The 11,508-nt window shown below is 41.4% G+C and overlaps 1 protein-coding gene across 1 annotated transcript; it reads left to right on the plus strand.

Moving 5' to 3' along the window:
* The first annotated feature begins 1,508 nt into the window (after positions 1-1,508).
* On the plus strand, positions 1,509-9,391 carry LOC106585585 (stanniocalcin). The gene is made up of 4 exons (XM_014171960.3): positions 1,509-1,803; positions 4,657-4,799; positions 4,920-5,131; positions 5,889-9,391. The coding sequence occupies exons 1-4, from the start codon at positions 1,689-1,691 to the stop codon at positions 6,178-6,180; spliced, it is 762 nt and encodes a 253-aa protein (XP_014027435.1). The 5' UTR covers positions 1,509-1,688; the 3' UTR covers positions 6,181-9,391.
* The last annotated feature ends 2,117 nt before the right edge of the window (positions 9,392-11,508 follow it).

Below are 11,508 nucleotides of genomic sequence, written 5' to 3' on the forward strand. Positions count from 1 at the left end.
CAAGCGGTTGCAGAACCAACAGAAACATCTCCTACCCCCAAGCCTTAAAACTGCTAAATAGTTACTTAAATAGTTAACCAAATACTTACCTGGACTATCTGCATTGACCCTTTTTACACAAACGTTTTATACTCATCACATATGCTGCTGCTTATGTTTATTATTTATCCTGTTGCCTAGTCACTTTATTCCTATTTATACGTACATATCTACCTCAATTACCTCCTACCCCTGCCCATCGACTTGGTACTGGTATCCAGTGTATATAGCTAAGTTATTGTTACTCATTGTGTATTTATTATTACTTTTATTATTACCTGTTATTACTTTTCCATTATTTCTCTAAGTTCTCCCTCTCTGCATTGTTTGGAAGGCCCCTTATGCATTTCACTGTTAGTCTACACCTGTTGTTTACGAAGCATGTGACGAATACAATTTGATTTGGTTTGAATAGATCAAGGACGTTGCCATGCTCAGACATGGATGACACATTATTGGCCTCCCTCTGGCATGTGTAGCTACAACTCGTTTGGATCCGTGCCTGGCTACCACGTCTCACCGGCATGCCGCAAACCAGGAAATACATCAACAGTGATGGCTATCCATACATAACATACTTTATGTCAATAATGAGGTAGTTTATCTCAATGTTAAATAAATGTTGTCCATTAAACGAACAATAGTCTCATTTATTGAACAGGGTTTAGCAAAATGCCAATCATGCGATAAAAGTCAAATTATTTGAATAATTTCAGTTTATATTATTTTAAGAAATTTAAGTAAGACAAAGCGCGCAATACATTTGACTAAAGACGCAGGTTACTAAATCACATCTATTAGCCTAAGCAATAAGCCTACTGTATACACAATATGCCGTTAGATTCCTTCCGGTAGACCATAATAAAATAATTGAGCATTGTTTCAAGATGGAACTTATACATTTGTGCTGACATAAACTGGATTGATGGGTTGCCGAGAATTTACCCAGTGTCAATGTTGCCACTAATCTGCCCTGTCTATTTTACCAAATGGAAACTGCAGAAATAGCCTGTATGGTATTGGTTTGAATGGGTTCAGGTAACATCAGGTAATAAGACATATATTTCACTGTCACTAAAGTTTGCATATGGCGCACAGAAACATAACGAACAAAACAAGTGAAAATGTCACTCAACGGTTGTTTGAAGAGAACAGGTACACCAATTTCTGACTGTTTACTGAAAAAACTATAAGCTAACTGACTTTGACTTGAGATGGCAAAATGTACTACAGCTTCAGTGTTTTATCAACTCCAATAATAATTTATGTAGGGTATCATTGGCGCGAAATACCCAACACCACATGAATTTCAATGTACTGTAAAATGGTCAATCAATTAGGCGACCGGAGAGAGAGCTTGGTCGTTGATGCTGTGTTTTGATTGGGCTAACCAGGAGACTCGTAATGTGCGGCAGTCCCATATAAACACGTGCAGACCAGCGCTCTATCGGTCATGCACGTCAAAGGAAATCAGTGTACGGTCCAGGGTAGAGGAATAGCCGCATTGGGTAGATGGTACCTACTTAGTGAGAGATTTACATTGTTGAAAACACGGCGCTGTACATCTTCAGAGCTGTATGAACTATTAGTCAGATAAGCAAGAAACACTATTCCTTGTATTTTGTTAGATCATCAGTGATTATTGAACAATGCCTTTGATAACCGGACTTTTTCTTCTAATGGTGCTGATTGCATCTGCATATGAACTGGATCAGAACGAGTCGTATTCACCCAGAAGAGCACGATTTTCTGCAAATACCCCTTGTAAGTAATAGTCTCTCTTACAATACAGCATGTTTTTGAGTGGATGCGGTGTTCGCACGGATTTGTATGGATTATTACTATTATATTGTATGCACAGTATGGGGGAATGTTTGCTATTACATGATATGCTGCTCTGTTTCCAAGTGAACGCCTTGATCGACAGACTACCGAATAGCTCCAACATAGGCTAGGCTACTCACTGTGCTCTACCGGTGTTTTACCGGCAAGTGATGAGCGTGAGCTTCGTGGTGACTGACACCTGTTTGTGAAAAAGCTGTAGCCTACCATCATGAGATGTTGAATACATGGTCTGTGAACGAATGATCTTTGAATTGATGGTCGTGTGGGTTGCTTAAACACAAGGTGACTGACCGGAGGACAGAACATCAGATTCATGTTTATTTTAAAGGAGATAGTCTGTGGGAATTAGTTGATACAGGGGAGCCCACTTGTATCCTGTGTGGTTAAATTCAGCAATGGTTATTTATTTGGTCACTGTCTTCACAGCGTTATAAAACGATTGTTTTGCTTATGCATTGTTTGTGTCAGGTAGCCTATTCTACAAGTAATTCTTTTAATTTCTTAAATTAGTTTATCTAAAATGTTGTTTCACGCACTGTTTAAGTATTTTTTAACCACCAAATGATCTACAGGTGTTTCGAAACAACTATGGCCATCATATTTTAAATGTATTGGTATTCTTCCAGCAGTCACCAGTGTAAAGTATTGATAGAACTACAGTATTGCTGTAGGCCCAAAAAAATACAGATTTGTGCGGTGTGGCATAGGCTACGCCACTGCACCCACCTGTAGCTACTGGCTACCGGCGTCTTGACAGGAGGAATGAAGCGCCTAATACCGGAAAAAACGTGAAAGGGGTAGAGCTTTCTAGGTGAACGCAAAGAAGGTGGAGACATTAGAGTTTCTTTGGGGAAAGAATTCTGGCCATTGGCCAGGGATGATATCCAGATTCGAAGACTCATAGGGCACAAGGTGTCGCGTGACGTGCGTCCCTACTTACTCAATCAGTAGTCTCGCTTCATGTCCCTTTTCAATGGTTTGCCAACTGTAACTGCCAATCGTATTCCCGTGCGATTAATAAAGTGAAAATAACATCTTTCCACTGAGCACGGCCCCTAAAAAGAGGAAAGCTATTGTATAGCAAGAAAAAAACGAATTCATGGCCTAGGCCTACATTGGATTGGGCTATCTTTTCAACACCATGCATAACATTCTGCTTAAATTGGTTGCCAGAAGGATGGATTAAATGTTCATGTACTCTATTTCCAAAATGTGTATGAGATATGAAAAAGTTGCTTGCCCAATGAAAGCCAGGCCCATGTTAGGAAATATGGGTATGAATGAGGCGTTATCTCTGTGATCTCCTTAAGTCATTATTGTTATTTCAGTTAAACCAATTGGTTACCTCAGACTAAGTATCTGCTGCATGGGCCTCCTTGGTCCTGCAAGTAAGAGATGCTGAAGGAGTGTGTATCTGTTGAAATATAATTTATTTATTTATGAATTCTCCCATGACCTGAGAGAAACAGTGGTGGGACAGTTTGATTAGTGCTTAGAGATCAATCATATCTGCTTGACAGCCATTCCGATTCATCACAGATTGGCGAGTTCATTAAAGGGTAGGCTGGACCAAAAATGTTAAATGAGTGAGAGTGCATCCATCTGTGGCATACAGTACATCAGCTCATTGTTACAATTGCTGTATGCTTCTTACCATGAACTTGTCCCAGTCTTACTAAATGGACAATAGAGGCATTCATTGGAAGACATTTAGGGGTTTTCTGGTTACTTTATATCTTTACCTCTTGTCAGAGTAGTTTACACAGCTGTGTATGTCAGCTTGCTCTTTAATATTAAGTCTGAGGCAATATTTATGTGAAACATGAACATTAGGTCTATTTATGAGGATTGAGGCAGTGACCCAAGCCAGGGTACATGACTGTACTTTTAAGTGTGCACAGTCCATGGTGATGAGTGTCAAGAGGTGGTTTGGCACGCCTTCCAAATGCTGCATGTTATTGTCTTGTCGCATGTGAGGGTAATGGAAACAAGGGGTCTGGTGCCAAAAGGGACAGTCAGCGGAACCTGATCCTGAATAGGCAACACTTGTGTGTGTGTGCGTGTGTGCGTGCGTGTGTGCGTGCGCGTGTGTGCGTGTGCGTGTGCGTGTGCGTGTGCGTGTGCGTGTGCGTGTGCGCGTGCGTGCGTGCGTGCGTGCGTGCGTGCGTGCGTGCGTGCGTGCGTGCGTGCGTGCGTGCGTGCGTGCGTGCGTGCGTGCGTGCGTGCGTGCGTGCGTGCGTGCGTGCGTGCGTGCGTGCGTGCGTGCGTGCGTGCGTGCGTGCGTGCGTGCGTGCGTGCGTGCGTGCGTGCGTGCGTGCGTGCGTGCGTGCGTGTGTGTGTGTGTGTGTGTGTGTGTGTGTGTGTGTGTGTGTGTGTGTGTGTGTGTGTGTGTGTGTGTGTGTGTGTGTGTGTGTGTGCGTGTGTAACATGCCATGACTCCTTTGGGTGTTTTTGGTGTAGTTGGTCACAAGTCTGTTCCAAGAACCAAAATGCTAGAATATTCATGAAATGATTTGGCAGGAAGTGGAAATGTAATTATGGTAAATTGTGTCCCAGTCTTAAAAAGTTGAAGGTGTCCAATGAGCAGTCAAGTTGTAATTTGTCTGAATAGTTATGATCTCAGCATTGAATCAACTTTGCATGTAAATTATCATCAAATCCCTTCATTGTTTGGTTCCCAATCAAAACAGACTGGTTATCTTTCCATTATTGTTGAGAGCTATATGATAGCCTGCCCCCTGCTTATGGTCCCTTCCCTCTCTGAGTCTACAGCTGACGTGGCACGCTGTCTGAACAGTGCCCTCCAAGTAGGCTGTGGAGCCTTCGCATGTCTGGAGAACTCCACGTGTGACACAGATGGCATGCACGACATCTGCAAGTCCTTTCTGTACAGTGCAGCTAAATTTGACACTCAGGTATGGTAATTCTTTCTCTCTTTTCAAATCTGACACAGTATGTCACAGTAGATTAAACCTGTTAACTGAAGTCAAGTCATGTTTTTTTATATGACTGTGATATTATGTGGTTTTGTGCAGGGCAAAGCCTTTGTGAAAGAGAGCCTCAAGTGCATTGCCAACGGCATCACCTCCAAGGTGTTCCTCACCATCCGCCGCTGCTCCACCTTCCAAAGAATGACCTCAGAAGTTCAGGAGGAGTGCTACAGCAAGCTGGATATCTGCACTATCGCCCGCACCAATCCAGATGCTATTGGAGAGGTGGCTCAGCTCCCAAGCCACTTCCCCAACAGGTGAGTTCCTAGAAAACCTGGGTCAAAGGGCTTCCATTTCTGTTTTCTTACTTTATCTTAGTACAACAAAAGCTATGTATTTGCTACACTAACTCTACTGAAGGAAATACATTTCACTGGGCTCCTAAGACATTTTGCTAAAATGGTTTAAAAAAAAAAAAGAGCCTTCCATGAGCTTACACTCACACTTGACTTTTTTACCCCCTTATTAGCACTGACTTTGCTTTTAGCTACTTTATTGAGGAAAAATGTGCTTACTATGACTGAGATAAGTGTGGTTGCCCCAGCTAGCTATGTTAAGATGAACGCACTAACTGTAAGAGTGTCTTCTAAATGACAAAAATTCTGCACTATGCAGAAATCGCTCCGCCATTTCCTGGTTGCTAAAATTCTAATAGTTTGCCTAATTTTACTTTAAGTGACATAACAAGCAAGTATATTGTAGATTGTACCATCTAAACCACTGTGAAATATATTTTCCATAACCCAAAATATTGCATATTGAGCTGTTTGAAGTTGGTATACAAAACCGAAAGTAAAAGACAAAAACGAAATTTTAAAATGGGAAGCATAGAAATAGTGCGCATAGAACTGATCTACCGCTTCTTAGACTTGCTTTCAATGAGAATGACTGATGTATAACTCACATTTCTATGTGAATTTTGTCGGTCGCCCAAAAAGTTACATAATGCAGCTTTAAAATATATTTTTTTAAATAACAGCAACAAAAATACATGAATGCTGCATCCTTTTGCAGGTTTTACGGTAAGCTCCTCCAGAGCCTGATGAACTGTGATGAGGAGACTGTGGACCTGCTGAGGGCCAGTATGGTGTCCAGACTTGGCCCAGAGATGACCATTCTCTTCCAGCTTCTGCAGAACAAGCCCTGCCCCTCGGTTGCTGCTGCTGCCGTTCCAACTGGAGTGGAGGGCCGAGGGAGCTCACGGTTGTCAATGGGTCCACACATGTATAAGATCCAGCCTGGTCTACGCAACAGAGACTCTGCCAGCCATTTTAGCAAGAAGCGTGCCACTGGTGACAGCTCCTAACTCCCACTCAGATCCAGAAACTACACACACCCCTCAAAAACATAAACAAGCCAACAGTGGTCTCTTCCCTTGGGTATTTAAGAATCATTCCTCTCCAGACTGGAAAATAACATGCACCTCTAAGAGAATACCCAATGTGTTTCAAGTATATTTTATATCAGAGTTTGAGTTGTAGTGTGAGATATACTGTACCTAAGGTTTGAGAGGATCCCCTCCCCTAAAATATTTCCCAACTCTATCACTCACCAAGTTCATTGAACATGTTGTACTATATTCTATTGCATCTCTACAACTTGGCCCTGTCCATTCCTGTTCACTCCCCACACTTGATATGAATTATCTGAGAGCCTAGTGGGATGATGTCCCTTTAAGTTTTTGGTCTAGGATTTCAAGCACAAACTTGCAGGTATGGTTCAAATCTATAGAGCACAAATGTAAAAAAAAATAAATTGGGTTGCAGAATACAAATGTTCATCCATTAATATAATATCAATTGATATGTCATCAATATATTCATCAATATATAATTAAATGTGATTACTATTAGTTAATTACTAGATGTTTCATACAGTATATGTGAGATATTTCTATATTATGATGAGACCATTAAAATAGGTAAGCATGTGCTATAGAAATCAGTGTCACATAGTCACTGACACAAACAGGATTCTTTTATTTATTGAGTTATTAGTCTCTGATCGCAACAGCCAGATCTTTGCGAGAGGCATGTCCCTCAGATGAGAGCTATCCTAATACACTTTGCACAGGAAGTTACCTTAGACCGACCAAATAACTTGAAACCACCCGGAATGCCATGTAGCTAACTCCTATACCAGAGAATATAGCATTGTTTAGATACCATTACATCTCTTCTGTCCTGAAACACTCAGTTCACAGTAAGTGTGTACCAGCAGTGTAACTTATGAGCCTGAGATTGATAGAGGCCACCCCATTAGATGAACAACATTCTCCCTGATGAATATGACATGGTGGGTTTGGATCATACACACTGACTTCCAGTGTTGATAATGACTATTTAAAAGCCTTGTTGGTATAATATTGATATTTATTTTCCTACTATATTATTTAACTTGTTATTTTATGATGTTGCTGTAGTTTTAGTTAGGTTACAGATATACAATTTTAATGTGCAGTTTGGTCATAGCTTCTATTTCAGTGGGGGCTCATGATCAAATACTATAGGATCTGCCACTTTCCACATTGTCCTCTCTGTTGACTGAATAGGACCCATGTTATGACTCTGTGCTGGACATAGGGGAACAAGTTGGTCATTCAAGTCAGGTGATCTTCTTTAGGAGTGTTACATGGGACTGTCACTTAAACAACCCATATTGCAAACATTGTCACTTATGTACTGGTGCAATGGGACTCTGTTGGGGATTTGTGTGTATTTTCCAAGCACAATTGATTATGTTATAAAGGTAGAGAGAAATTGTGGTCAAGCCATTCATTGTACATTTAACAGCTAAACTTGAAGACTGAACTGCAAGGCATTTGCTGGATCTATTCTTAATATCATGCAAAATAATGTTTCTCTCAGAAAGGTTACCCTGGTGACATTACTCCATAAGTGCTTCAATAAAGGGAGGTTAATTCAAGAGACTTTTCACACATGCCTGGATGAAGGCGATGTGCACAAGGGGAAAATAATGTTAGAGAGATCTGGTGGTTTTACAATACCAAATCATTTGAAATGTTAAAAACTCACAAACCTATGCAATAATCTCTCAAATGGAGGATTCTCAATAACACACAACCTTGCCCTTTGTCACAAACAGTGCCAGCTGATGCTGAATGAATGTGGCAGCAGCTTATTTGCTCCCATACTCATAGTGAAGTATGCAGGCAATGTAATGTGCCCCTAGACTCCCCCTTTCTGTTGCTGTGTTTGTTGCTGTGGTTTATGTTGTATTGTTTTTTGTTTTGTCTTTTTCTTGGGATATAATAATATCTTGCTTTTAGTAGCAATATAGTGTATATTAAAAAGAAAAAGTAAGGAAAAAATCACTCAAATGTTAAGACTGTATTAGCAATGTAGTGTATCTTACTACTTATGTTACATATGCACTTTGCATCTCTTATGACCACTATAAAGGGGCATTGAAACATTCATCACTTGCGATGGGTTGGGACTACTTCCTTCCTATACTGTTAATACATGTATTTCTGTGTCTGTAATAGCTGGACAAAATCCAAAACATTTGCTGCTAAACAATAGCTTGCTCCCCTGTATGATGGGTTATCATTTTACATTTACTTGGATATCTATGGTGAAAACCCATTCACAGAACCTGGCATCAGTCTGTATACTTGCATTTTACCATTTACATTCAGTTTGGTACTTCTTCTAGAATTTGTAAATTTATTTGAATGTTGCTTGCAGTGAACATATTTGCCAATAGTATTCTGTTTATTTTCTCTCCCTTGAGACTATGCTTATAAATCCAAAATCTGGGTAACTTTAGAGAATGTATCTTATATTGAATGTTTGTTCTGGTGAGGATGTGCCCAAACCTAGATGGTTCATTGACATATTTTTTAATGTGTGTTTAGTTAAAGGTGCATAGTGTATGAAAGTCTGAAATAGGCAAATATGATAATTAAATTAACAGACTTACAAGTCATATTTTGTCCTTTTGAGACATTTTGTTTGATTCATTAGGCTATTTGTTGCAAGACAAGAATAGGGTGCATTTGGGTGGTAGACCTACTGGATTATTAGCTAAATCTATCCTTAGGGAAATCAGTGAAATTGGCAGCAGTGTTTTCTGTTGATACACCATATGTTTATGGCAGGCTGGGGACTGGGCTCCCTGAACTCTGGAACTCCATGGTACTCTTTCCCCTCAAGACTTGAAATCAATTTGCCAGAATTAAAACTACTTGGGTGATCAGTAAGAGTGAAATCTTAATCGGAGTGACAGTTACTTTACTTTCAAATTCATAGATGAAAGTTATCAGTAAGCCATTTGAGGAGATGACTTGCTGAAGTTCCTAATACAGTAGCTATGTTAAGCATGATTGATCCTTGTGAATCACTTGCACTTTAATACATACCCATCTACATATATACCCATTATGTATACATGGATGTATGGCTTTTTTCTCTGTGCTAAAAATTATGAAAGATACAAATGCATCAACTGTGTGTCTTTGCTGATTAGAAATAAACTATTATCATATCTGGCATATGGTATCAAATGTGTTGACTGCTTTCATTTGACTAACATGTAAAATTGGTACTGTTAACACATACCGTATATCTAAACTTCAAATCTGAAAACAAAGTGCAAGTATTAGCAATTATGAATATCTATAATGAATTGTACCCATGAAGTAGAAAACAAGGACTAACAGAGCACATCCTTATGAAAATGTACTTTCTTAAACTTGAGCACAAATGAGCTGAAACTGCAAAGTGCCTGTATCATTGGAGTGCCCCAGGAAAAGAGACAGCGGTACACGAGTGGCTGCATGGCCGCTATCTCAGTCAGAGGCAAATATAATTTCATGCCAATTTGGAAGAGTCCTGTAGGGCTTTCTCATCAGCAGCACTCCAGTCCCAGGGATAGGTGATGCAGCTGCTCTGCATAGAGTGATTCCAACATGTTCTGCTTTTAAAGAGACACTCACATGCAAGTCATCATCCCATTATCTTACACGGTGCAAGGCACTAGCCCCTTTTATTATTAGTATAGATGTGTAATATCCTTAAAATAATCCCAGTGCAAGGCAGGACCACTCCCTGGAAGAAAAATGTACTTCTCCATTAGTCCTCTATGATTACAACGTTATGTGTTTTCTAGGAGACAAACAGGAGAGGTTTTCTGGTGGGTTTGAATCTGGTCACAAGGGGGCATTCTCTTCACTGGAGAAAAATATATAGTGGACATAAAGCACATGCGCTTTGTGAGATGAGTGGGAATACTGCACTTGCTTCATAAAGCCAGGGATCATGTTCAGAAGTGCAAGTCTTCTGCACCATGCTTTTAAACATAAACTCAGCAAAAAAAGAAATGTCTCTTTTTCAGGACCCTGTCTTTCAAAGATAATTCATAAAAATCCAAATAACTTCACAGATCTTCATTGTAAAGGGTTTAAACACTGTTTCCCATGCTTGTTCAATGAACCATAAACAATTAATGAACATGCACCTGTGGAACAGTCGTTAAGACACTAACAGCTGACAGACGGTAGGCAATTAAGGTCACAGTTATGAAAACCTAGGACACTAAAGAGGCCTTTCTACTGACTCTGAAAAACACCAAAAGAAATATGCCCAGGGTCCCTGCTCATCTGCGTGAACGTGCCTTATGTGTGCTGCAAGGAGGCATGAGGACTGCAGATGTGGCCAGGGCAATAAATTGCAATGTCCGTACTGAGAGGCACCTAAGACAGCACTACAGGGAGACAGGACGGACAGCTGATCGTCCTCGCAGTGGCAGACCACTTGTACCAACACCTGCACAGGATCGGTACATCCGAACATCACACCTGCGGGACAGGTACAGGATGGCAACAACAACTGCCCAAGTTAGACCAGGAACGCACAATCCCTCCATCAGTGCTCAGACTGTCCGCAATAGGCTGAGAGAGGCTGGACTGAGGGCTTGTAGGCCTGTTGTAAGGCAGGTCCTCACCAGACATCACCGGTAACAATGTCGCCTATGGGCACAAACCCACCGTCGCTGGACCAGACAGGACTGGCAAAAAGTGTCCTTCACTGACGAGTCACGGTTTTGTCTCATCAGGGGTGATGGTCGGATTCGCGTTTATCGTCGAAGGAATGAGCGTTACACCGAGGCCTGTACTCTGGAGCGGGATCGATTTGGAGGTGGAGGGTCCATCGTGGTCTTGCGCGGTGTGTCACAGCATCATCAGACTGAGCTTGTTGTCATTACAGGCAATCTCAACGCTGTGCGTTACAGGGAAGACATCCTCCTTCCTCATGTGGTACCCTTCCTGCAGGCTCATCCTGACATGAGCCTCCAGCATGACAATGCCACCAGCCATACTGCTCGTTCTGTGCGTGATTTCCTGCAAGACAGGAATGTCAGTGTTCTGCCATGGCCAGCGAAGAGCTCGGATCTCAACCCCATTGAGCATGTCTGGGAGCTGTTGGATCGGCAGGTGAGGGCTAGGGCCATTCCCCCCAGAAATGTCCGGGAACTTGCAGGTGCCTTGTTGGAAGAGTGGGGTAACATCTCACAGCAAGAACTGGCAAATCTGGTGCAGTCCATGAGGAGGAGATGCACTGCAGTACTTAATGCAGCTGGTGGCCACACCAGATACTGACTGTTACTTTTG

This window comes from Salmo salar, chromosome 24 (assembly GCF_965601325.2).
Source record: "Salmo salar chromosome 24, fSalSal1, whole genome shotgun sequence".
Classification (NCBI taxonomy): Eukaryota; Metazoa; Chordata; class Actinopteri; order Salmoniformes; family Salmonidae; genus Salmo; species Salmo salar.

What these genes read in the sequence shown, in the direction of transcription:
- LOC106585585 (XM_014171960.3), top strand. Translation starts at nt 1,689, where the DNA reads ATGCCTTTGATAACCGGACTTTTTCTTCTAATGGTGCTGATTGCATCT. An exon ending in CAGCTAAATTTGACACTCAG is followed by an intron (nt 4,800 to 4,919) that starts GTATGGTAATTC and finishes GGTTTTGTGCAG; the next exon opens with GGCAAAGCCTTTGTGAAAGA. An exon ending in CCAAGCCACTTCCCCAACAG is followed by an intron (nt 5,132 to 5,888) that starts GTGAGTTCCTAG and finishes ATCCTTTTGCAG; the next exon opens with GTTTTACGGTAAGCTCCTCC.